At 38.3% G+C, this 24,348-nt stretch overlaps 3 protein-coding genes across 3 annotated transcripts; 2 read left to right on the forward strand and 1 right to left on the reverse strand.

Annotated features, from left to right (window-relative positions):
* Positions 1–170: 170 nt before the first annotated feature.
* LOC137955310 (elongator complex protein 4) lies at positions 171–5,072 on the forward strand. The gene is made up of 9 exons (XM_068802204.1): positions 171–369; positions 670–865; positions 1,140–1,375; positions 1,467–1,539; positions 2,206–2,362; positions 2,576–2,657; positions 3,344–3,503; positions 4,444–4,535; positions 4,737–5,072. Exons 2-9 carry the CDS (start codon positions 736–738, stop codon positions 4,902–4,904), a joined length of 1,098 nt encoding a protein of 365 aa, XP_068658305.1. The 5' UTR covers positions 171–369; positions 670–735; the 3' UTR covers positions 4,905–5,072.
* A 33-nt stretch (positions 5,073–5,105) lies between these two features.
* On the reverse strand, positions 5,106–8,737 carry LOC137965105 (transcription initiation factor IIA subunit 2-like). The gene is made up of 4 exons (XM_068811529.1): positions 8,409–8,737; positions 8,164–8,214; positions 5,539–5,711; positions 5,106–5,444 (listed from the first exon to the last, which is right to left on the reverse strand). Exons 1-3 carry the CDS (start codon positions 8,535–8,537, stop codon positions 5,571–5,573), a joined length of 321 nt encoding a protein of 106 aa, XP_068667630.1. The 5' UTR covers positions 8,538–8,737; the 3' UTR covers positions 5,106–5,444; positions 5,539–5,570.
* Positions 8,738–9,231: 494 nt separating this feature from the next.
* On the forward strand, positions 9,232–20,518 carry LOC137965181 (pre-mRNA-processing-splicing factor 8A-like). The gene is made up of 26 exons (XM_068811575.1): positions 9,232–9,801; positions 10,128–10,251; positions 10,363–10,455; positions 10,549–10,939; positions 11,165–11,639; positions 12,044–12,834; positions 12,991–13,076; positions 13,249–13,431; positions 13,546–13,860; positions 13,965–14,269; positions 14,362–14,816; positions 14,948–15,074; positions 15,232–15,473; positions 15,562–15,685; positions 15,785–15,974; positions 16,060–16,167; positions 16,391–16,644; positions 16,730–17,349; positions 17,477–17,583; positions 17,807–18,061; positions 18,173–18,646; positions 18,736–18,897; positions 19,000–19,197; positions 19,314–19,592; positions 19,699–19,941; positions 20,069–20,518. Exons 1-26 carry the CDS (start codon positions 9,503–9,505, stop codon positions 20,258–20,260), a joined length of 7,092 nt encoding a protein of 2,363 aa, XP_068667676.1. The 5' UTR covers positions 9,232–9,502; the 3' UTR covers positions 20,261–20,518.
* The last annotated feature ends 3,830 nt before the right edge of the window (positions 20,519–24,348 follow it).

The following is a 24,348-nucleotide window of genomic DNA, read 5'->3' on the forward strand; positions in this document are numbered from 1 at the left end:
TTCCTTGGGAATTTCCATGGAAGAGAAGGAAGTTCATGGTGGGTGTAGACTGTAGTTAATTGGTGTTGGATCAGAGTCTGGGCCAGAATGGGCCGCAAGTCTGGGCTAAGTGTTGAGCAGTCTGGACTGACTGGATTGCCCAAAAACCTATCAGACCATTTCGACTGAGGACGAGTAGTACTGTAGGCTGTAGGGGTTCGACGCCCAAAGCCGTCGTTGCTCTTCGTTCCGTCGGGTGGTGACCCATGCTTGCCTCTTCCTGTTCCTGATCACGAGTTCTATATCGCAGCTCTCCCCCAATACTCTGCGAACTCTCTCAGTTACGAACTTCAATTAATTAAAGTTCCGCCATACGAAAAATCATCACAGGTACGAGCTTTTTGAAGAACCACATCTCTGTCAATAAAAATACGGCGTCTTAGTTCTACTAGTTAGCACCTGTATGTTTGAGATTGGAAGCAGGAGATATTGTCTGCTTCTTTCTTTCTTCAAGAGAGAGGATTTTTTTTTTGTTACTGCTTTCTGTTATGTTCCATTCTTTTATTGCTCGGTTTCTTCCTCCAGAAAAAAAAAAACGGAGTACTATGTTGAATAAATATCAGTGAACAAATATGAGTAAAGTAATTACATATATGCTCATGAGGCAACATATCCAATTTTTACTTACAGGGTCTTCTCTGTCGTCGGTGACTTGCAATTGAATGAAGCAAAGTTTCTGCTTTTCTTGGTAAAGCAATGTCTTTCACAAGAGCCAAAACGAGTAGTTTCTCTCGCACGTTATCTGGAGTCCCAACTCGGACCCCTGGTATTAAACATGGAGCCAATGGTTCAAATCTCGTCTCCTCTGGAATTGCAGACCTCGATAGTATCCTTTCTTTTGGAAATATCGACAAAGTTTTAACTGTGGATTATACGGGCGAACATAAAGGACTACACGATATGATACCGTTTCTCACGTTATTTTTCAGGCCATCCGTTTCGTCAACTACAATAGTCGAGCGGCTTTTTTCTCTGCCTAGGAAGTTTGGTCATGACAGTAAGAGAAGCCAATGCCAGAATGGTGAAGTAGGGTATTTCGAGTTTTTTAGGTTGTCTTATTTACTCCCCCTATTTTTGGCTTCTTTAACCACTACTTTTAGAAATTTTAGGAGGTGGGCTATCTCTGGGAACCGTAGTGATGATCATGGAGGATCCTGAGGCACCTCATCATCTACTCCTGTTGAGGAACTTTATGTCACAAGGCATGGTGCACAATCAACCACTTCTCTATGCAAGCCCTGTAAAAGAACCAAGAGCTTTTCTTGGCACTTTGCCAAGTCTGGTAGCCCCAAAAGATGAGAAACGGGAACAGTTTCCGAATCAGGATCCTGATCAGGTAATACTCTTTCTTCCAAAGTTGTATCTTGTTTTATTTATCCGACTGATTTTACTGTCTCAAACTTGTATGCATTTTGTTGGAGATCCAGGAGAAAGCATTGAGAATTGCTTGGCAATACAAGAAATACTTCGGGGAGCAGCTGATTGTTGGAAACAAAAGAGGTATACTGTCAAGAAGGTGCTGCTTTCTTTCTGTTCATATTGGTTATTTTGGGTTTACACTTTATCATACTAGAGTCTTTTCCAAAATTATAGTGTAAGTGCCTGGTGGATGGATGGACAAAATCAGCTACATATGAACTTGATTTTAAACTTCACGGTTGAGAAAAATGGACACTTAATGAGACAGATTGCGCGAATTAACTATTTAATAAGGAAAGATTCACCATTTTGTTCCATATCTATCAATCTATGTGATGTTACATAGCAGTTCAAGTTGTTAACATGAAGAAATACATTTTAAACCAGGTAGATGATATTTCGAGATAATGATGAAAGTAAATACGTAAAAAAAAATCAAAATATTTTTCATTTGGTGTGTCCACTATATTCAACTTCTGTTAGCCTGTTTTCAACTGATCGGTATTGCTCTATTTACTCGAGTATCCTTTGTTGTCTAACCCACAAATCTCTATTTATTTAGGAGTCATGCAGTATGTATGAAATAAGGAGGCTTCTAGAACTTGCACGAAGAGTGATTCAGTTTGCTGGAGATGCATCTTTTTTATTTTAATTAGCATAATGAATATAACCATGCTAGTACTTGCTCTTGTTCGAGAAACAAAGAGTGTGTTTGAAGGTCGGAAGGATGACAATACAATTTTGCAGATAACAGTGTGGAGTATTGCAGTGATTTTGATTTGAGAAAACCCCTAGGAAGGCAAATGGTTGCAGCTCAGAGTGTTGATTGCATCAGCATCCAAGATTCTTCAAGTCTTTCACTTCTTCAGGATCGTTGTTCCGGACTTTTAGCTCAATATCCAAGGTATGAAGATTAAGTTACTACACTGATACGTGAACTTTTGTCGGAACTTGCTCATTCATTCTTTGAACTTACTTTTGTACCGATAAGCAATTATGACATTGTGGATTCTATACCTATTCAGACGTCTTGAAGAGGATGAACAGAACTTTAATTGCTTATCGGTTATGTTTAATATGTATTAATTCATCCTGTACCACTGTGTTTCACTCCCAGAAATGAGAGTGGTGGAACAGGGTCTGCAGCCCGTATAGCCATACAGTCTCTTTGTGCACCACAATGTGGATTTGCCAACATGGTATGTTTCCACTTGATTCAGCATGAACTTTTTTCTATTTTGCATTTCATGAAGGGTTGTTTACACTTAACTCCACGCACACCCCTATTAAAAAGTTAATCCAGTGAATTCCTTTAAAAACAAACTGAGACATGTATAATAAAGCGGTAAAAAGATTCCCATTTTTGTTCATGGAACAAAGAGGCTCAAATTAGAAACACGCCCTTGTGGCCTATTTCTGTTAGTCTACTTTTTATCAAAATCAGAAGAGTGGATTCATTAAGAAAAAGTCCTGAGGAAAGATGTACAATCCTGAGAATACAATGAACTTAACAGACGAAAAGGTCTTTATGCCTCATTTATAACATCGTCATGCAGGCCTGCTATCTTAATGTGGCCTGTTTATCTATCGTGAGACTCACCTTAATGAACCCCTGCATTGATATAGTGGGTCCACATTTAAGCAGATGTTCTATGTCAGGTGAGCAATCTCCACAAGAACAAGTTGTGGGACCATAAGTCCATAATTGAGGCAAATTTTCCTATTTTTCGACAAGGTTTTTGTGTGTGTATATGATATTTTCTGCATCATGGGATAAGGATGATCTTAGAGTCAAGTATATTTTGGTGATATGCTTGTACAGTCCTGCAACACACTTCGGTGAGGAGTTTTAAGAGTTGGTCTATTCATGTCTGTAACATTGTAGGATTGGGATATACTTTCCTTTGTCAGATCATTAAGAAGCATGATACGATCTTCCAATGCAGTTGCTGTAATTTCTTTTCCTCCTTCCATCTTGCTGCCTTGCATGTCCAAGAGACTGCAACATTTGTCAGATACTTTACTATCTGTCAAGGCAATTCCAGGTATTTATTCAAAAAATTTACTTATTTGCATGCTTCAGTTATGGCTTTATTAAAGCTGTCCATGTGTCTTGATTTGGTATGTAATTTGGTACTAGATCCTAGTTTTGGACCAAATGTTAATAGATTTCTATACCAACCTACTATATGCTACTACTGAAAGACCAGTTACCTGATAACTAGTGTTTGTTGTTCACAGATAAAGCTTTTTTAATATTATATTTTTTAAGTTCAGTTGTCATTAACACGTGGCAAAACTGCTTTTATTTTTTATTGTTAAGAAGAAATCTGTTGTTATTTGCACTTGGACAGGTGATCACAACTTACTGGTGTAAAAATTGGCAAGTTACAACTGTGTTTCTGTTGAAAATTCTCTTTGGTCCCCTTCCATCTTTTAGTGAGAAATCTGAGACAATGTCATCTGCTTATGTCTTAGATTTGTGCTGCTTGTTCATACTACAGCACGGTGAACTCTCCTGATAGGCTTGAGATTTTCCTTCTTGGCATTTTGGTATTGTCCTTCCAGTGCTTACCTTCTCTTGTTTTCTTTCCTGGTCTTCCCTATCATCTTCTTACCTCTCGTTGCATTGAGTCACTCTTTTTTGTTGTCCTTTGACATGCCAAACCCCAAATTTCAACTTAACAAAAAAAAAAAAATCCTGATCGGACTTGCCACTCCCAACCCCTTCATAGCCCTTGTCAAATTGAATGTTCACTTCTAGTTTTATCTTGGAAAACATATGAATCAATTAAGGTCAAAATACGATCTGCTTATTTTGTTAGCTGGAACTGTTAGATCATGAGTTTCCAAGTTAGGAAACTCTCTTCCATATTGAAATGGTACCTAAAATCCCTGTTGGATGACCTCATCCAGCCTGTTCTTGAACCCTTTGTCATGTTAATATCCTTACTCCAAGTTTCTTCTTGAACTCTTTTGAACCAGATGAGGACAAAGAGCTGGCAGAACTCCTAACCGATTATCAAGACATGATTGGACTTCTTCGTGTTCATAAAGTCGATCGGATCAATACACAGGTAATCATCAGCTTCTTAAAAGACTCAAATTTCTCTTTTTTTATCTTTTTGCTTTGTTTTGTTTATCTGTCATGAGAGTTCCTTATTCAAATAGCTAGTATCAGATAAATTATATACTCTTGTTGAACGGTGAATTCATATCCAAGATTATTGCTTCTTTTGCTTGATCCCATCGCCATTACTGAACCAGTTTTTCCACAGGTTCCTTTAGTTTTGGAAACGACCACTTTCTCAATTAAGCTTCAAAAGCGGAGGTCTTTGGTCCTAGAGCGCTTAAATCAAGCTCCAGTGGATGGTTCAAGTGGGAGTTCCTACACTTCTTCTGGTAGTTGTACCGGATCCATCAAAACATCTTCATTTGAGTTTTGATGTGAGGCCACGAGGACACCCAGATGTTCTCAAAATTGCATGTAACTCTATTATTGTCGATTGATCGTACGATTGCTAAAAATCTTGTGTTTATAACTTGGTTTCAGTTGAGAATGGTTAGATAACAATATAACTTCGGTGCATGCGTTTGCGCCAGTGAATTTGACAGGTGGAATTGAAACTTGCAATTAGATTTCAGGCTGAGCGAGTCAGTCCCTGCTATTTGAATTACACGAAATAAATACAGTGAATTTGACTTCACAAATTCCATTACAATCCTCTTTCCCTGGGTCTTGTGATGCAGAGTTGATTCGGTGAAACTATGCAAGAAGAAGAGACGATTTTGGGTGGAGGAGCCAAATTTCAGTCCAGAGGCTTCAAATTATAAATAGGGTTCATAAATTTTGTCCACTTCGCATATTTCGAGCAAAAGGAGAACGAACTTGGAGCAGGTCAACCTGACTAACTTCATGGAAATAAAACACGCAACTCCTTGCCAATTGTTAGCATCAATCAGCTATTGCACGCACGTACTTAAGCCTGGATCCACTCACATGAAAGCATTCTCAATTTTATACTCAAATCCAATTCATTTGTACAAAAAAATCAGATACAAGTCTGGTTTTGAATGCACCTGGCTCGAGGGAGTTCCCATACACATCTCGTCTACTGTGTCAGCAGCTTGGAGTCACAGGCAACTATTTTCATACTCGCAATGTTTTCCTGAATTTCTTCATTTTTGAAAAAAGCATCTTGTAAGATGAATGTCCAGACATTATCGCAGAACCTGTATGTGTGAAGATGTCCCTGGGGAAGAAATTTTCAAAATAAAATTCTATCTTAAAAATGAGAAGCTTTTAACAGTTTAAGCAACATAGGAAGTATAGAAAATCATAGATAACAAATTCACCCAGCTGTTTGTGCTTGTTCGTCTTTGACCATGCAAGGTCACTGGTATCATTTCAGTAAGTTGTATCAATTCATAATCAAAGCATAAAAAAAACACGACACAATAACACAAGAACCCGAGCACTCCAGCGAATGATTGAGGGAAATAAATGATAAGCATCATTGTAAAACATGTCAGTATCAACAAGCTAATGACAGGTCTTGCTATGGTAAAAAAAAGGTATATTGATTGCAGTAGCTCTGTGACAAGCACAGGCCTCTGTTGAACTTCCTTAAAAATAACAACAATCTCATCCCTTTTATCTTGCCTTATCTTTGTATTGACATTGTTATCTTGGTTATCCCATAAAGATCCAAAATGCCTATCATGGACCTTGGTCATGAAGGGTAGTTTGTTTCCCATCTCCGTACAGAAGCACAAGTAAATAGTAGTTCCAAGTTTGTCCTCCTTGGAAAGGAGCCATTCTATTCAAGCAAGTTCAAAGAACAACATTCATTCATGAAAATTATGTACATATAATCATATGCTCCTCTCCAAAACTTGCCTAGAATTTTCTTCATCTTTACCAAATTTTTTTTTCTAACTTCTATCAAAATGGGTTCTGAAGTTATTCCTTTAGATGTCATATAGACTTAATAAGCCTATCAACCATAAAAACTAACCGTTACCATTAATTCTAATCTATTTATCCAATTTAAATATTCTCACTATAGAATTTTATAGTTATTTGTTTTACAGAAAATTTTTATTCATTTTGGAATTTCACCCTGTTCATCAGATGGGTCCAGTTGCTAGTTTTAAGAAAAACAAAAGCAAAGCATGGAACTCAAAACTGATTAAGGAATATCCCAATATTAAAACTGTAGCAATGCTTTTCCTTCTACCAAGATAAAGCATATTTGCTTAAATCTTCTATCGGTAGATTGAATTTATATGCTTTTTTCAGAAATAAGAAGAAGAGATCAAGTTTATATGTCATAAATGGTTTGTACACTTCCTGCCAAAAAATGACTTAAACATTTACCCAAACACATGTCAGAACTTGCAAAATACTTTTACCTTGCAAACCTTTTTAAATCACAAGATTCTCTTGAATGAAAAGTTTCTAAAAGTGGGTTCATGTTTCATAAAACTCCTAGAAGTATAGGAATTGCTTTCTTCTTAACTGCAAGAGTAATAATTAAGGGAGGTAGTTATTCATATTCTGGTTATATAGGTTCTATGTGAAAGAAAGAGAAAAGGACAAAAGAAAAAAATATAGGAGCACAACATGCAATTCATTAACAACCTGTCACGGATTTTTATTGTGGAATGATAGGTCTTTGTTCATGCCTGAAATCAAGGATCATATTAAACAGGCTTCAAACTGTGCAACCCATATTTCACAATCGAGTACTAATATTGTGGTCCACTTGAACAAGTTAGAAATTTCACTGGGCACCTTATTAAGGGTATACTCTTTAAAAATCAACTTTCTGATTTGTTGAAATAGCCATTTACAAGTGAAGGATCCTTAAATTACTCCAAACTTCTTATTAATTTTTTGTTTTAGTTGGCAGGAATGTAAGTAGTAAGGGCCCCAGCTCTTGGATTATCATGATAGTCAGATAGTTAAACATCCTAAGAGATGTCCACAGCCAGAGGAGTCAAAAAGAAGACTTTGTTCTGGCTTTCCTAATAATTACTTGCTACTTGAAGGGAAAAAAACTTTATTTTGAAATAATTCAAACAAGATGAAGCACTAACCCTCTCTTTGTCCCTACAGTAATAGGTATTCAGAAGGGGCCTTAGCCCCTTCAACATTGGTGAAGGTGAACATTTCTCGTGACTTGATAAGGACGAGATGAAAACAAAGTTGAAAACATAAAGAATCAAATCTATAACATATTCCAATAAGGAAAAGCCGAAATTTTTCACCATTTGAAGAGTTAAATCTGCACTTCCATTTCAATGTTTAAGTTTTCCTAATTAAATATTTGCAGTTCAGTGGAGAAGATTACACATAATGGAACAACAATAGGCATAGCAGCGTTGACAATCATTTAACTAAAAGTAGATCAAGTACACAACAACTAATTAAAGGATGCAGCACGAATCTAACTATCAAAGACGGCAAAAAGCAGTCAACATTGAATGCGAGCCAAAAACATTCTTTAACTTTATGATATTTCATGTATATGAGTCACAGTTGCTAAAATTTATCTACCATAATGATGCAAAAGAGCAAAGAAATAAGGCCAGAGAGCGAGACATCATAAATACATGACCAACCCAGAGTTCAAGGAGGAGATAAGGGCGAGATGAAAACAAAGTTGAAAACATAAAGAATCAAAAGATGAACAAGCACACCTTGATGGAGACTTTGCTCTTCACCTGTGTTTCCAGCGCTTCCGTCATAGACTGTAATCATAAAAATAATAACAATTATTATTAAAAATAAAAAATAAAACAAAACAAAAAAAGAGAAGAGGAAGAAACAAACAAACAAACAAACAAACAAAAAAAATAAATAAAGAAAGAAGTCAGAATGAAGTGGAAACCAAGCGATATCGCAAGCTTGCAATCTCACCGCAGTTCAGTAATTCCGGACTCACCTTGTCAAACTGTACGAGCACTTGAATCGCGAGTTCAGGACTGAGGGTACCATTCGAGAACATCTGGTCCAAGGTTTCCGTCAAACACATGCCGATGGTTGATCTGCGGTATAGCTCAAACGTCGCCATCTGCCCAACTTTCGCACTCACACGGAAGCCTTGACGTTAATTTTCAGATATTTTCAAGTTTAGGGTTTACGACGGACACCAGGAAAGCCTTGTAATGAATTTGGCAACTAATCGGCGAAGGCAGATGAATGAAAGGAGGATGAAATTCCCTACTTCGGGTCGACGAGAAGAATAACGGTTTCTGCTCCTCCGCTTCTTCGGAGCTGTGTCGTCTCTCCTGGAGTTCGATTCGAATCATTTATATAGGGTTGTGTTTGAGATCGTTAAACAGTTGCTGCCCGTCTCGGAGCGTCCTAAAATTGACACATATCGGCTGATACGGATTATGGCTGTATCAGACCATGTGACATAATCATATACGTTATGGCCTGATTAGGGGCTAATATATTTTTTAATTTTACTAAAAATGTACGAGAAATACCCACTTTGTAGAGTTAGCGGCTTAGGGTCCGTTTAGAATCCGGAAAAATATAGAGTATAATCTGTTTTATAAAGGAGAACTAAAAATATAAATCAATTATTACACCAATTAATATTTATTATAAATATTTTGTATAATATTAATTAAGTGAATAATTAATTTGATATTCAGTATACATAAAAATATATAATATAAATTAAATACACTATTTATTTGGTGATATATTGGTGGTTGGGGCGCCCTCCCGTTTCCGAAACAACCGACTACCATGTACCGATTACCGACTAAAGTACGATCTGCAGACCGCTCTCTCTTCTTTCGTTTCCGTCTCCCCTAACCCCTCGTCGGGCTTCTGGGAGTGAGAAAAAACCCTCGTCCAAACCCTAACAACGTCAAACAGAAAGCTCGGACAAGCTCCAGATCACTTGCTTCACTTGAATTGTGTAGAAAGGTTGATCAATTTCATTCTTTATACGGACGAACTAGTTGTTTCTACCTCATTGGAGTTCAAGCAGGAGTATCGGTAGTAGTACAAGGTCCGAGAATGTGGAACAACAACGTCGGGCCAGAGATGTGGAACAGCGGTGGAGCCGGACTCGGTCCCTCTTCTTCTTCTCAGATGGCACCTCCAGGTACCACTGGCTCGTCAGTTCCACCGCCTCCGGCGATGCAGCCCTCTTACAGCGTCCCGCTCTCACCGGCTGAGGTGGAGGCGCGGCTGGAGGAAAGGGCCCGCAAGTGGATGCAGCTTAATTCCAAGCGTTATGGAGACAAACGCAAGTTTGGTTTCGTTGAGACGCAGAAGGAGGACATGCCCCCCGAACACGTCAGAAAGATCATTAGGTGAGTCTCTTTACGGTTCATGTCTGCACATTTTCCTTCACCGTTCATGGAAATGGATGGGATGATGGTTGGATGCTGGTCTGGAAATTGTTCAAACATTCATGGGTTAGGGATCTGTTCTACGCGAGGATTCCCTTAGTCTGTGGCTTTAACTAAGGATCTTCTTCTGTTGTTTGCGGTAGACGAGTGTCATCTTGCTTGGTATACACCGCTATTTTGAAGTTATGTTAGGACAAGGGGATGACTTTTGAGTTTTGGCTTAATTTTCAGCATATTTCTTCCATTTTGAATGTTTAGTTTTTATTTTTTCGCACACATTTTGATAGGGATCACGGGGACATGTCATCTAAAAAATATCGACATGACAAACGTGTCTATCTTGGAGCACTTAAGTTCGTTCCACATGCTGTCTACAAACTACTCGAGAACATGCCTATGCCATGGGAGCAGGTGAAAAACTTTTATTTTTCTCTTTTTTCATATTGAGTTATTCTTCTCCATTTTAATGCCTGCAAAATTCCTGTTTCTTTCTTAAATTTTTTTATGTACTTATGCCTTTAGGTTCGTGATGTGAAAATTTTGTATCATATTACTGGAGCAATTACATTTGTCAATGAAATACCGTGGGTTGTTGAGCCTATATACTTAGCTCAGGTAAGCTTCATTGTTATCTTCTCAAAGAAAAGTAGTCAGACATATATCGCGATTTTACTTCTATTTATTTATGTGCTTTAATGAATGTTACAGTGGGGAACCATGTGGATAATGATGAGAAGGGAGAAAAGGGACCGTCGTCACTTTAAACGCATGCGGTTTCCACCCTTTGATGATGAGGAACCTCCACTTGACTATGCGGATAATTTACTTGATGTGGATCCATTGGAGCCAATACACCTAGAACTAGACGAAGAAGAAGATTCTGCTGTTTGTAATTGGTTCTATGACCACAAGCCTCTTGTGAAGACAAAGCTTATCAATGGCCCTAGTTACAGGAATTGGCATCTCTCACTTCCCATAATGGCAACTCTTCATCGGCTAGCAGGGCAGTTATTGTCTGACTTGATTGACCGTAACTATTTTTATTTGTTTGATATGGAGTCATTCTTCACTGCAAAAGCATTGAACATGTGCATACCAGGTCTGTCTTTCCCATAATTTTTTTTTTCTAAAATTTCCTCTTTTTTCATTCTTATATATATATATATATATATATATATATATATATATATATATATATATATATATATATATATTTACTTTTTTATTTTTTATTTTCTTCAGTTGGCTTAGGATCAACATGGTGTCTAACAATATCTGAAGCATACTGAAAATTGTTTGAGGCTCACTTCTGTTGTCTTTGCAGGAGGGCCTAAGTTTGAGCCTTTGTATCGTGATATGGAGAAGGGTGATGAGGACTGGAATGAGTTCAATGATATCAACAAACTTATCATCCGATCCCCTCTCCGGACAGAGTACCGGATTGCATTTCCCCATCTTTACAACAACAGGCCTAGGAAAGTAAGACTTGGAGTATACCATACTCCAATGATCATGTATGTAAAAACTGAGGATCCTGATTTACCTGCATTTTACTATGATCCTATTATACACCCAATACCATCTGCTAGCAAGAAAAAAGTATCTGAAGATGAGGATGAAGATGATTTTGAAGTACCTGATGGAGTGGACACATTGCTGCAAAGCACTCAACTTTATACTGATACTACAGCTGCAGGTATTTCACTCTTATTTGCTCCAAGGCCTTTCAATATGAGATCTGGTCGAATGCGCCGAGCAGAAGATATCCCTCTTGTATCAGAATGGTACAAGGAGCACTGGTATGGCATCTTACAAGTTCTTTGAAATTTCTTGTTTTCCATTTATGAGGAACTATTCTAGAAGTTATTCCTTTGCATTGCTAGATAATGCTAGAGTGTGACGGAGGTACACTTGATTAGCCTATTACCCTCTAGGCTTCCACTATGGAAGTTTCCAAAATGTCATGGATGTGACAATTCTGGTATAGCACTAGGCTTCACTTGTTAGCCAGGAGCAAGTTAAACTATTGATCAAGTGGCTTGTATGCCTGTCCTGGAGTTTTGCAGCCAGGATGCATACCCTTATGTATGGCTATAAATACTATTTGAATCCATTCTACCAGGATAACAGTTGATCCTTGCCTAGTGTTATTATTGATTGCTCCTACGCATTTTAAAATGTCATCTTACCTGTTCACTTGCAGTCCTCCATCATATCCGGTCAAAGTCCGTGTCAGCTATCAGAAACTGTTAAAGTGTTTTGTTCTCAATGAACTTCACCACCGACCTCCAAAGGCGCAAAAGAAGAAACACTTATTCCGGTCGCTCCAGGCTACTAAGTTCTTTCAGACAACTGAACTTGACTGGGCTGAAGCTGGACTTCAAGTTTGTAAGCAGGGGTACAACATGCTAAATCTATTGATTCACCGAAAAAATTTGAACTATCTTCACCTTGACTACAATTTCAACTTGAAGCCCGTAAAAACCCTTACCACAAAGGAACGCAAGAAATCACGTTTTGGTAATGCTTTCCATCTGTGTCGTGAAATACTAAGGTTGACTAAGCTTGTTGTGGATGCCAATATTCAGTTCCGTTTGGGAAATGTTGATGCCTTCCAGTTGGCAGATGGGCTCCAGTATACATTCTCCCATGTTGGTCAGTTAACTGGCATGTATAGATACAAATATAGGTTAATGAGGCAGATCAGAATGTGTAAAGATTTGAAACATCTGATTTATTACCGCTTCAATACTGGGCCTGTTGGAAAGGGACCTGGTTGTGGCTTTTGGGCTCCAATGTGGAGGGTGTGGTTGTTTTTCCTTCGTGGGATTGTGCCATTGCTGGAAAGATGGTTGGGAAATTTACTTGCACGCCAATTTGAAGGGCGGCACTCTAAAGGAGTTGCTAAGACAGTCACCAAGCAGCGTGTAGAAAGTCATTTTGACTTGGAGCTTCGAGCTGCTGTGATGCATGATGTTCTTGATGCAATGCCAGGTGAGGTTATAGACATCCGCATGTGTATTTTAGTTATTTGGGAATCCAGAGAATAACCTTAGCTGATTTTTTTTATTTATTTATTTATTTTTTTTGTGAAAGGTACAAATTTTACTTTTAGGTTCACTTCATAATGTAAATTTTTTCTGTTTACAGAGGGAATAAAGCAGAACAAAGCCAGAACCATTTTGCAGCATCTTAGTGAAGCATGGCGCTGTTGGAAAGCAAACATCCCTTGGAAGGTAATTTTAAAATTTGAATGTTGTGTTAGAAATTGCAATGTAGATTTATCATATATATATATTTTGCCTTTTAAGTAATCAAAAGAAGTCATTTTTCTTCTTCTTATGTATTCATCTTATTGAAATTTGCTGTATCTTTACAGTTTTCTCATTTCTATACCTGCATCCACAGGTGCCTGGCTTGCCAGTCCCCATCGAGAACATGATTCTTAGGTATGTGAAATCAAAGGCAGATTGGTGGACAAATGTTGCTCATTACAACCGAGAACGCATTAGAAGAGGTGCCACAGTTGATAAAACAGTATGCCGAAAGAATCTTGGAAGATTGACAAGATTATGGTTAAAGGCTGAGCAAGTATGGATCTTTTTTGTTATTTTTTGTAATTGTGACAGTTGTCAATAATCACAATTTATTTAGCTGGTCTATGATTCTGTGTCTTTAATTCAAATGTCAATACTTCTGTTTTAGGAACGACAACACAATTATTTGAAGGATGGTCCATATGTCACCCCAGAGGAAGCAGTGGCTATTTATACAACCACTGTGCATTGGCTGGAGTCTAGGAAGTTCTCACCAATCCCATTTCCACCTTTGTCGTACAAGCATGATACCAAACTTCTTATCCTTGCACTTGAGAGGCTGAAGGAATCATACAGTGTTGCGGTACGATTGAACCAACTACAGAGGGAAGAGTTAGGACTTATCGAACAGGCATATGATAACCCACATGAGGCGTTGTCACGAATAAAACGTCATTTGCTCACACAGCGTGCTTTTAAGGAGGTAAGTTCATTAATTCTAAGAAGTTAGGTGTTGAATTTTTTTTGTTATTTTAGACATTAAAAATGTGCTTGTTTGGTGTTATATTGTTTGGTTTTATCTTGCAGGTCGGTATTGAGTTTATGGATCTGTACAGTTATCTGATCCCTGTGTATGAAATCGAGCCACTGGAGAAAATCACCGATGCATACCTTGATCAGTATCTGTGGTATGAAGGTGACAAGCGCCATCTCTTTCCCAACTGGATTAAACCAGCAGATTCAGAGCCACCGCCTCTACTGGTTTATAAATGGTGTCAAGGCATAAACAATTTACAGGGCATTTGGGACACTAGTGAAGGGCAGTGCGTTGTAATGCTTCAAACCAAGTTTGAGAAATTCTTTGAAAAGATTGACTTAACAATGCTTAACAGGTAATTTGCTTTCATATCTTAACTCAAAAAATTTCATGACAGTATCATCATTTCAGGTCTTGGTCTCTTAACTAGCTTTTACGATTTTGTAGGTTACTGCGTCTGGTTCTTGACCACAACATTGCGGACTATGTCACTGCAAAAAACAATGTGGTGCTATCTTACAAGGACATGAGCCACACAAACTCATATGGTCTAATTCGTGGTCTCCAGTTTGCGTCGTTTGTGGTGCAATATTATGGCTTGGTGTTGGATCTGTTGCTGCTGGGGTTGACACGTGCAAGTGAGATTGCAGGCCCACCGCAGATGCCTAATGAATTTATTACTTACTGGGACACTAAAGTTGAAACAAGGCATCCCATTCGGTTATATTCTCGTTATATTGACAAAGTGCACATTCTGTTCCGTTTCACTCATGAGGAGGCTCGAGACCTTATACAGCGCTATCTAACTGAGCATCCTGATCCAAATAATGAAAATATGGTTGGATATAATAATAAGAAGTGCTGGCCTCGAGATGCACGGATGAGGCTCATGAAACATGATGGTATTTTTCACTTGTTTCCTTGATCCTTTTGTGACTAAACTAGACTTTTTTTTTTATTTTTTATAAAGGACTAAACTAGACTCTTATCACTACTTTGCATGTGGCTGACATTGTTTGCAACTTATTTGCAGTCAACCTAGGGCGAAGTGTTTTCTGGGACATGAAAAACAGGCTACCACGAAGTATCACGACTTTGGAGTGGGAAAACAGTTTTGTCTCTGTATACAGCAAGGACAATCCCAACTTACTTTTCAGCATGTATGTATTGCATTCTTTATACTATCTGTTCAATTGAATCATTTTGATTAGCTTTTAAACTGTGATTTGAGTTACAGCTAGACTTGTCATTTGGAATAAACACATCCTTCATTCTGTGTAGCCCTATCTTTAGTTGTTGGCTTTTGATATACTGTAGGTGTGGCTTCGAAGTACGGATACTGCCAAAGATAAGAATGACTCAAGAAGCATTTAGCAACACAAAGGATGGAGTTTGGAACTTGCAGAATGAACAAACTAAAGAGCGTACAGCAATTGCTTTCTTACGTGTTGATGATGAGCATATGAAGGTGTTTGAAAACCGTGTGAGGCAAATTCTTATGTCATCAGGATCGACGACATTTACAAAAATTGTCAACAAATGGAATACAGCTCTTATAGGTATGCTTCTAACCTTGATATGGACTGAAATATGTTTATGAATACATGTAGATGTCTAATGAAGCTGGATTGTTATTTGTTTTGACAGGTCTTATGACATATTTCCGTGAGGCAACTGTACATACCCAGGAGCTGCTAGATTTGCTTGTAAAGTGTGAAAACAAAATTCAAACCCGTATTAAGATTGGTTTGAACTCAAAGATGCCTAGCAGGTGAATCTTTTTACTTGTTTTGTGAGTCATCAAGAATCTTTATATATGGTAATTTGCCTGGTCTTGTTGGTGTGGTGCTTATCATGATTTGCTTCTCAGGTTCCCACCTGTTATCTTTTACACCCCAAAGGAAATTGGAGGCCTTGGCATGCTATCCATGGGTCACATACTGATTCCACAAAGTGATTTGCGGTATAGTCAACAGACAGATGTAGGTGTCACACATTTCAGGAGTGGAATGAGTCATGAAGAGGATCAACTAATACCAAATCTTTATCGCTACATTCAGGTAATATTGAGATTCAGTTTAAATGGATTGGTTTTTAATGTTCTAGTATAGTGCTGGTATTAACTACTGCTATTTTATTTGACAGCCATGGGAGAGTGAGTTCATTGATTCTCAGCGTGTTTGGGCTGAATATGCATTGAAGAGGCAGGAAGCACAGTCACAAAATAGGCGGTTAACCCTTGAGGATCTAGAGGTGGAATGTCTTGTTCTCTCATCCTTGCTTTCCAAAGATATTTTCCCATGCTGTTGTGTGCATTTCTTTTCTAGTTTGTCATCTTGAATGAATTTTACATGATTGATCAAAATGTCTACGAAGCAAGCATGAATAGATTGATTTATTATTTATTTATTATTATTAGTTTTTTTGAAAATGAAATCGGGGTGGATGTTAATAGTTTTTTTGGTGTATTTTTCAGGATTCCTGGGATAGAGGGATACCAAGAATCAACACTCTTTTCCAGAAAGACCGGCATACTTTGGCATATGATAAGGGGTGGCGAGTGCGTACTGATTTCAAGCAGTATCAAGTTCTGAAGCAGAACCCATTTTGGTGGACACATCAGCGGCATGACGGTAAGCTTTGGAACTTGAATAATTATCGAACTGATGTCATCCAGGCACTTGGAGGAGTCGAGGGGATCCTTGAACACACACTATTTAAAGGAACATAGTAAGTGTATTCTTACAGCAAATGATTTATTTGTTCTTTTTTGGCCAGCTTGTAATGTCAGTAAAGTATGGTTTCTTCTTTTCAGCTTTCCTACTTGGGAGGGTCTTTTCTGGGAAAAGGCATCAGGTTTTGAGGAGTCAATGAAGTATAAGAAACTGACAAATGCGCAGAGATCTGGTCTCAACCAGATCCCTAATCGTAGGTTCACGCTTTGGTGGTCTCCTACAATCAACCGTGCAAATGTCTATGTTGGTTTCCAAGTGCAGTTGGATCTGACTGGGATATTTATGCATGGAAAGATTCCAACCTTGAAAATATCTTTGATTCAGATTTTCAGAGCCCATCTGTGGCAGAAAGTCCATGAGAGTGTTGTCATGGATCTCTGTCAAGTTTTGGATCAGGAATTGGATGCTTTAGAAATTGAGACTGTACAGAAAGAAACAATACATCCAAGGAAGAGTTACAAGATGAATAGCTCTTGTGCTGATGTTCTTCTTTTTGCTGCACATAGATGGCCAATGTCTAAGCCCAGTCTAGTGGCAGAGTCAAAAGATGATGTGTTTGACCAAAAAGCCAGCAACAAGTATTGGATAGATGTGCAGCTTCGTTGGGGAGATTATGATTCTCATGATATAGAGCGGTACACAAGAGCGAAATTTATGGATTATACAACTGATAACATGTCTATTTACCCTTCTCCAACTGGTATGTCACATTATGACAATTCTGTTGTTTTTCTTTTTTCGTTCTCAAATTTGTGCCTGTCATACATGTGTGACCACTTTATATTTAAGGTTAATGATGTGTTTTACTTTCAATAAATGATTTGCAGGGGTTATGATTGGATTAGATCTTGCGTACAACTTGCATTCTGCCTTTGGCAACTGGTTTCCTGGCTCAAAACCTCTGCTAGCTAAAGCTATCAATAAGATCATGAAAGTATGCTTCTGCTGTTTCCTTTTTTCTCTTCCATGACTTTCTTCTGTTGGAGCATGGCTGGGTTCTCCTTTTTCATACATATTTTTACTCATCTTTAAAATAAAATTACATGTAAAAAAAAAGCTACACTTACCTTATGTGTTTATTCGTTTGTTTAAGCCCTGATATTAGTCTGAAATTTTTTTGGGCTGTAGCAACTAATGTTTTTGGTCCATGTCTGCAGTCAAATCCTGCTCTGTATGTTCTGAGGGAGCGAATCAGAAAGGGTCTGCAGTTGTATTCATCTGAGCCTACCGAGCCATACCTTTCCTCTCAGAATTACGGGGAGATCTTCAGCAACCAAATCATCTGGTTTGTTGATGATACAAATGTGTATCGTGTCACAATTCACAAAACATTTGAGGGAAATCTCACAACAAAACCCATCAATGGTGCCATCTTTATATTCAATCCACGAACTGGACAGCTATTTTTGAAGGTTTGTTTATTTAGTTTGACCTAGTTTCTTATTGTTGAAGCTTGGTAGCTTCTTAAGCCCTTGTATTATGTCAGGGTTTAATGTGTATTTTGCCCTTTCCTTTTCTTTCAGGTTATTCACACAAGTGTATGGGCTGGACAGAAGCGTCTTGGCCAGCTTGCCAAATGGAAAACAGCTGAAGAAGTAGCTGCTCTAGTTAGATCATTGCCTGTTGAAGAACAGCCCAAGCAAATCATTGTGACACGTAAAGGAATGTTGGATCCTCTAGAGGTCCATTTACTTGATTTTCCAAACATTGTTATCAAGGGAAGTGAGCTGCAATTACCATTCCAGGCTTGCTTGAAAATTGAGAAATTTGGGGACTTGATTCTGAAGGCCACAGAACCACAGATGGTTCTTTTCAATATTTATGATGATTGGTTGAAGAGCATCTCATCATACACTGCTTTCTCTCGTCTCATTTTGATCTTGCGAGCTCTACATGTGAACAACGAGAAGGCTAAAATGTTACTAAAGCCTAGTAAATCAGTCATCACGGAGCCACATCACATCTGGCCTTCTCTCAATGATGATCAGTGGATGAGGGTATTTACCTGGCAAACGGTCTATTTATGAGTTGTCTATTATGTATTCCTGTGTTTGTGTTGAAAGTTGTAATGTTTCTCCTGATGCAGGTTGAGGTTGCTCTTAGGGATCTTATACTTTCAGATTATGCAAAAAAAAATAATGTTAACACTTCGGCACTGACCCAATCTGAGATCCGTGATATCATACTTGGGGCAGAGATAACTCCACCTTCACAGCAGAGGCAACAGATTGCAGAAATTGAGAAACAGGTTTATTTCTGCATCTGCTTTCTTTCTATTTCTCTTTTTAAGTTCCTATCATCCTACTAGTGGGATATTCTCCAAGTTTCTTGAATAAATCTTATACTGTAGGCAAAGGAAGCAAGCCAACTCACTGCAGTTACTACAAGGACAACAAATGTTCACGGTGATGAGCTCATTGTTACCACCACTAGTCCATACGAGCAGGCAGCCTTTGGGTCCAAGACTGATTGGCGAGTGAGGGCAATATCTGCAACGAATCTGTATCTTCGAGTCAACCATATTTATGTGAATTCAGAGGATATTAAGGTAAATATTTCTTAACCTTCCAATCAGTTTTTGTTTTTTTTTTCAACTCTCTTCTATTTGAAAATTTTAGATTAGAATTTAAGAGGGACTAATCTGTGATTGCTTGCTGATAACAGGAGACTGGCTATACATACATCATGCCCAAGAACATATTGAAGAAGTTCATTTGTATGGCAGATCTTCGGACTCAAATTGCAGGCTACCTATATGGTATAAGTCCACCTGACAATCCCCAAGTCAAGGAAATTAGGTGTATAGGCATGCCACCACAATGGGGAACTCATCAGCAGGTCCATCTTCCTGCTGCTCTTCCAGAGCATGAATTCTTGAACGACCTTGAGCCTTTGGGTTGGATGCATACACAACCAAATGAGCTTCCTCAGTTGTCACCTCAGGTTTCATTTTTTAGCTTTCTGAATCAATATGCTTTCCTGTTTCACTTTTCCTTGAGCTGTTATGTTACTAAATATGAACTCAATTTATTTTCGTATTTTATTGCAGGATCTTACCTCACATGCTCGCATTTTGGAGAACAACAAGCAGTGGGATGGTGAGAAGTGCATCATTCTTACTTGCAGTTTCACACCTGGTTCTTGTTCCCTCACTGCCTATAAGCTTACCCCAACTGGTTATGAATGGGGTCGGATCAATAAGGATACAGGAAGCAACCCACATGGCTATCTTCCAACCCATTACGAGAAGGTTCAGATGCTCCTGAGTGACCGCTTCCTTGGGTTCTACATGGTAATATACTAAAACCTGGGCTAACACATTTGTGATGTACTTACCTTTTTTAACTGATTCCCATGATGTTTACGTTGCTTTAGATTTTCGGGAGATTTAAGTGTTTTTTGTTTTTTGTGGGTTTCAGATTCCTGATAATGGTCCTTGGAATTATAACTTCATGGGGGTGAAACACACCGTGAGCATGAGGTATGGTGTAAAGCTTGGGACACCACGAGACTACTATCATGAGGATCATCGGCCTACTCATTTTCTGGAATTCAGTAACTTGGAAGAGGGTGATCATGCCGAGGGAGATCGGGAGGATACGTTCTCATAGATGCTCTTTAATAATTTTTTGTCAATGTGGCCTGGAAGTTCACGGATTTCATTGGAACCTGTGTACTTGGAAAATGACATTCGTGGCAATTTGTATAAATGCATTTAGAAATCCACAGGCTCTTTCTTCCTAGGAAGCTTTTGTTGTACCCTAAAGAGACAAAAATGGCCTTGTACATAAAATACTGTTCAATTTCTACATTTTGTAAGGTTTTTGTTAGGTTGAATTCCAGATTAATGCCACCGAGAGTTCATGACTTCTGTACGGCTTATCAACCATAGTCGATATGGTTTGGATATGGGGGGTTAATGTTATCTTATTACCTTCAAGTTTAATTGCGGATTACAGCTTGCGTAAGGGATGGAATGTGTTCCATACGGATCCGATATGGACGTTGAAGTCCAGTGATCCAGGATCTTTTATATAAGTGATTGAGGAAGAGGTAAGTACGTTGCTTGCTGTTCTGTGGCTGCTTGCCGGAGTTTCATCTGGACCATCCTCTTTTTCTGAAAATTCCGACAACGCTACAAGGTCATGGGATAAAACCTAATTTCTCATCTGAACCCAGGAAACTTTGGCGCTTGGATAGCTCTTATTGCAGCAATTGAAAAAACATCACTGGTACGTGATGTTTTCATTATCATTTAATCTCATTTACTTATCCGGCTTCCGCAGCATATTGTCTTGCATAAATTGTTTTCCTATACATAGTTTGTTTGCACTTTAGTTGTCGCAACCAATACATGTCTCCATCCATTTGTCATAGTGATTGAACGAACAAACTATTTTTCTGAATTACTGCAGAATGACATTCAGAGGATATCTTCTGTCTAGGACTCTTTCTTGTTCGAGCTCCCCTTGTGCTATGGTTGTTGGAACAAGAATGAGAAGCACACGACACAATTCAGCTCCGTCGAAGAGGCTGTTGAAGACTACGAAGGAGAGGTACTATTAGCCTCCTAGTTGGTCTCTGGACCAGTTACTGTAGCTTTGGTGCGCTTTCATGGGAAGACCCGGTTGATGTTCGGAGGTAATTCAGCAAAACAAAGCTTTGTCATTGCTATTATTTCAAAAACTTACTTTACAAGTAGTCAGTATACATGCAACAAATGGCCACAACAATACCTTTCTATCCTTTTGTGCTTTTGGAAAAGAATAATATACTCGTGTATCTTCATTGTCAAGGGGTGCAGGTTGACGAATTGATTGGATTTGGAAAGAAGCTCCTTGATTGGAAAAAAAATAGTTAAAACACTTACAGCTTAAAAAATGTGAGTTATGGATGTTGTGATTTGCAATTCGGATGCTTGGGTATCTATAGAGTTGATTGGGCACCTTTATGTCGGGATTATTGGATGATGTGATCGGAGTGTTATAGCCTTCCTATCCTAGCAGCTAATAAGAGCAATCATCACCATTCAGTAAAAGAAACTGACTTCCCTGCATTCAGGGAAGAGGTAGTGCTCCTTGTTCAAATGGGGGGTGGCAAGGTTAACCTGAGACCAAATACTTGTTGTCTACATAGAAAAGATCTCATTCACATTACAACTCCCATCATGCATGGAGAGCCAGTGTGAATTACTCTCTAGTCTAGAACTTTCATAAAGCTCAAACTAATCTATTTCAAAAAATTTATTGTTTGTGTGGAGTCTGTCTAAACCTTCTAAAGAATTGGCAGTAAACTGTCATTGGCATATCAGAGACGTGTGGTGTAAGGTGAATGTCCTCCGAATTATTCTTTGGCGGTTGTACCTACTCATCCATTTGCCATGGTATTTTGCTTGATGAACAGCAGTCGAAATTTTGACAAAATGTGCCCTCTGGGGAATAAAAAGCCTAACATGCCATAGCTAGTTAAGGTGGATGTATATATTGTTGGCATCAACAATTGAATTAAGATTAAAAGTGTATACTTCTTCAAAAAAAAAAAAAGATTAAAAGTGTATACTTGACCTCAGTCCTTTAAGGGATTTTCCTTTTTCCTTTTTTATTTTTTGTTTTTAAATATTATACAAGCTTTAAAAAGATATTGCACATATGATTTTGTCTTTATATTGACAACAAAGACTGAGGGTAAACCTGCAATTGTGTATTGACTATATGAGTGAATAAAATTTACATTGTGATGATGTGGTGTAATAAACCTAAGATTTTTGTACTCACTAATCCATGTAAGACTATTCTTATCACTCCCCCTTTAGGTGTAGGTCCTTTTTTTTATGGCTTTACATGTGGACATTTTGGTTGGAGGCCCATGAATGAGTATTTGCTCTCATACCATGTGAAGTTGGGTACAAGGCCATCCCGAAATAACTAACCAAGTTAGACAGACAAATTGGGTGGAGGACCATGTATGGGCACCTACAGTGCTACCATGTGAAGTTGGATCCAAAACCTATATCAAAATGACTAGCCAAGGTAGGAAATCTCTTTTCTAACTAATAAACTCAAGATTTTTGTACTCACTGTTCCATGTGGGACTGCTTTTAATACTCTCCCTCATATGTAAACCCTCTTTTGTGGCTCTACACATGGACATTTTAGTTGGAGGCCTATGTATGAGTACTTTCTCTTACCATGTGAATTTGGGTCCAAGGCCATTCCGAAATGACTAGGCAAGTTAAAAGACTCTTTCCCAACTAATAAACTCAAGATCTTTGTACTTAATAATTCATATGGGACTATACTTAACAATTGTTTTGATTTTTTTAGACTCTATTTGCAACCTTATTGATGTTTATCTTGCTACAAAAACAAATGGTAGCAGACAGTTCCAGGGATACATCTGTTTGCAACCTTATTGATGTTTATCTTGCTACAAAAACAAATGGTAGCAGACAGTTCCAGGGATACATCTGTTCTGTTCGAGGTATGAGGAGTGGATTGGAGATATCTTTGGTGCATGTGCTGCATTTAAAAGGTGCAGTTTAGATATAGCTTCAGAGTTCATTGAAAATGTTAAAAGACATGCTAACATGGAAAATGACTGGTAATCATCACTCTTGGTTTTCATTTCTAATTTTCCTCTCCTAGTAACTGTTGAGAGTATCTACGGATAGGTTTGATCTGAAGACTTGACCTGATCAGTTTGTGAGCTGGGTTGGTGAAAGATGATTGCTCAGTTGCCTACACCAGTGTTGACTAAGCTGAACAGAGGTACACACGCACATGTAAAACAGTATGAAACAACTTTAACTAAGCAGTTTTCTGAGGCCTCTTTGTCCATGCGACGTAGCAATGGTCTGTTGCTTAGCTACACGGCAATAGTTGTTTCGACCCAAAATTTTCTTCAACCTTGGTGTAAGGTTTTAAATCATTCAATAAGTTGCAGATTTCAATGTTTTAGATCTAATGTCTGAGGATGTCAATAGATCTATTGGTCTGTGCAGAGACAAGCAAGGGAAAATGTTGAAGCTATTGGAATGCATAATAAATACACAAAGCATATCGGGTCAACTAGGACCTACTTGATGCACCTAATGGGATTCTGGCCGAAATGGCAAAGTTGGATCCACAGCTGTCTCTCCCAACTTCCTTCTCTCTTCTATCCTGGCTCTGCTAAGGATTTTTTTTTTCTACCTCTTACTTGACTCTTCAAAATCTTTGGAAGATGATTAATGCTATCTTCTCCATGACTCAAAGGAGTGGTTGGTTCAGGGCTCACCCCAACCCAAACTCCCTCTCTCAATTTTCCTCATGTAATTTGCCAATGATACCATTTGCTTCAATGAGGGTTCCTTGGCCAAATCACGTGTAATGAGAAAAAGGATGGTTGAAGATAGTATGTTCGACCCCCTCACACTCTACTTAGAGTTGCATATTACAAGTTCCATAGACAGAAAAAACAGAGAAACGAAATAGAACTCCTACAAGGGGTCTTCTTCCCTGTTTTGCTCTCACATCTCCCTCAAGCTGGCACATGTATATTATAGATGCCCAAACTCCACAATTCGATGATTAGCTTGCTATAAATAGATAATTTTTAGATGATTCTGTGATCAAACATGCGAGTAGAATTGACTTTGATCTGCATCTTTTTTTGCAAAAATTCTTCACACAAATCTTGGTTGTGTATGACCTCTTGAGCT

Source organism: Aristolochia californica, unplaced genomic scaffold (genome assembly GCF_029961685.1).
Source record: "Aristolochia californica isolate CCGP_79_NKW_82.1479 unplaced genomic scaffold, dmAriCali1.0.hap1 SCAF_1, whole genome shotgun sequence".
Lineage (NCBI taxonomy): Eukaryota > Viridiplantae > Streptophyta > Magnoliopsida > Piperales > Aristolochiaceae > Aristolochia > Aristolochia californica.

Bases quoted from the DNA above. Each gene is read 5' to 3' on its own strand.
- LOC137955310 (XM_068802204.1), top strand. From the start codon at position 736: ATGTCTTTCACAAGAGCCAAAACGAGTAGTTTCTCTCGCACGTTATCT. The intron at 1,540-2,205 runs GTATACTGTCAA...ACAATTTTGCAG, and splicing joins GATTGTTGGAAACAAAAGAG to ATAACAGTGTGGAGTATTGC. The intron at 3,504-4,443 runs GTATTTATTCAA...CTTTTGAACCAG, and splicing joins ATCTGTCAAGGCAATTCCAG to ATGAGGACAAAGAGCTGGCA.
- LOC137965105 (XM_068811529.1), bottom strand. From the start codon at position 8,537: ATGGCGACGTTTGAGCTATACCGCAGATCAACCATCGGCATGTGTTTG. The intron at 8,215-8,408 runs GTGAGTCCGGAA...TTATGATTACAG, and splicing joins TGCTCGTACAGTTTGACAAG to TCTATGACGGAAGCGCTGGA. The intron at 5,712-8,163 runs GTGTGCTTGTTC...TTTCTTCCCCAG, and splicing joins AGAGCAAAGTCTCCATCAAG to GGACATCTTCACACATACAG.
- LOC137965181 (XM_068811575.1), top strand. From the start codon at position 9,503: ATGTGGAACAACAACGTCGGGCCAGAGATGTGGAACAGCGGTGGAGCC. The intron at 9,802-10,127 runs GTGAGTCTCTTT...ACATTTTGATAG, and splicing joins CACGTCAGAAAGATCATTAG to GGATCACGGGGACATGTCAT. The intron at 19,593-19,698 runs GTTTCATTTTTT...ATTTTATTGCAG, and splicing joins TTCCTCAGTTGTCACCTCAG to GATCTTACCTCACATGCTCG.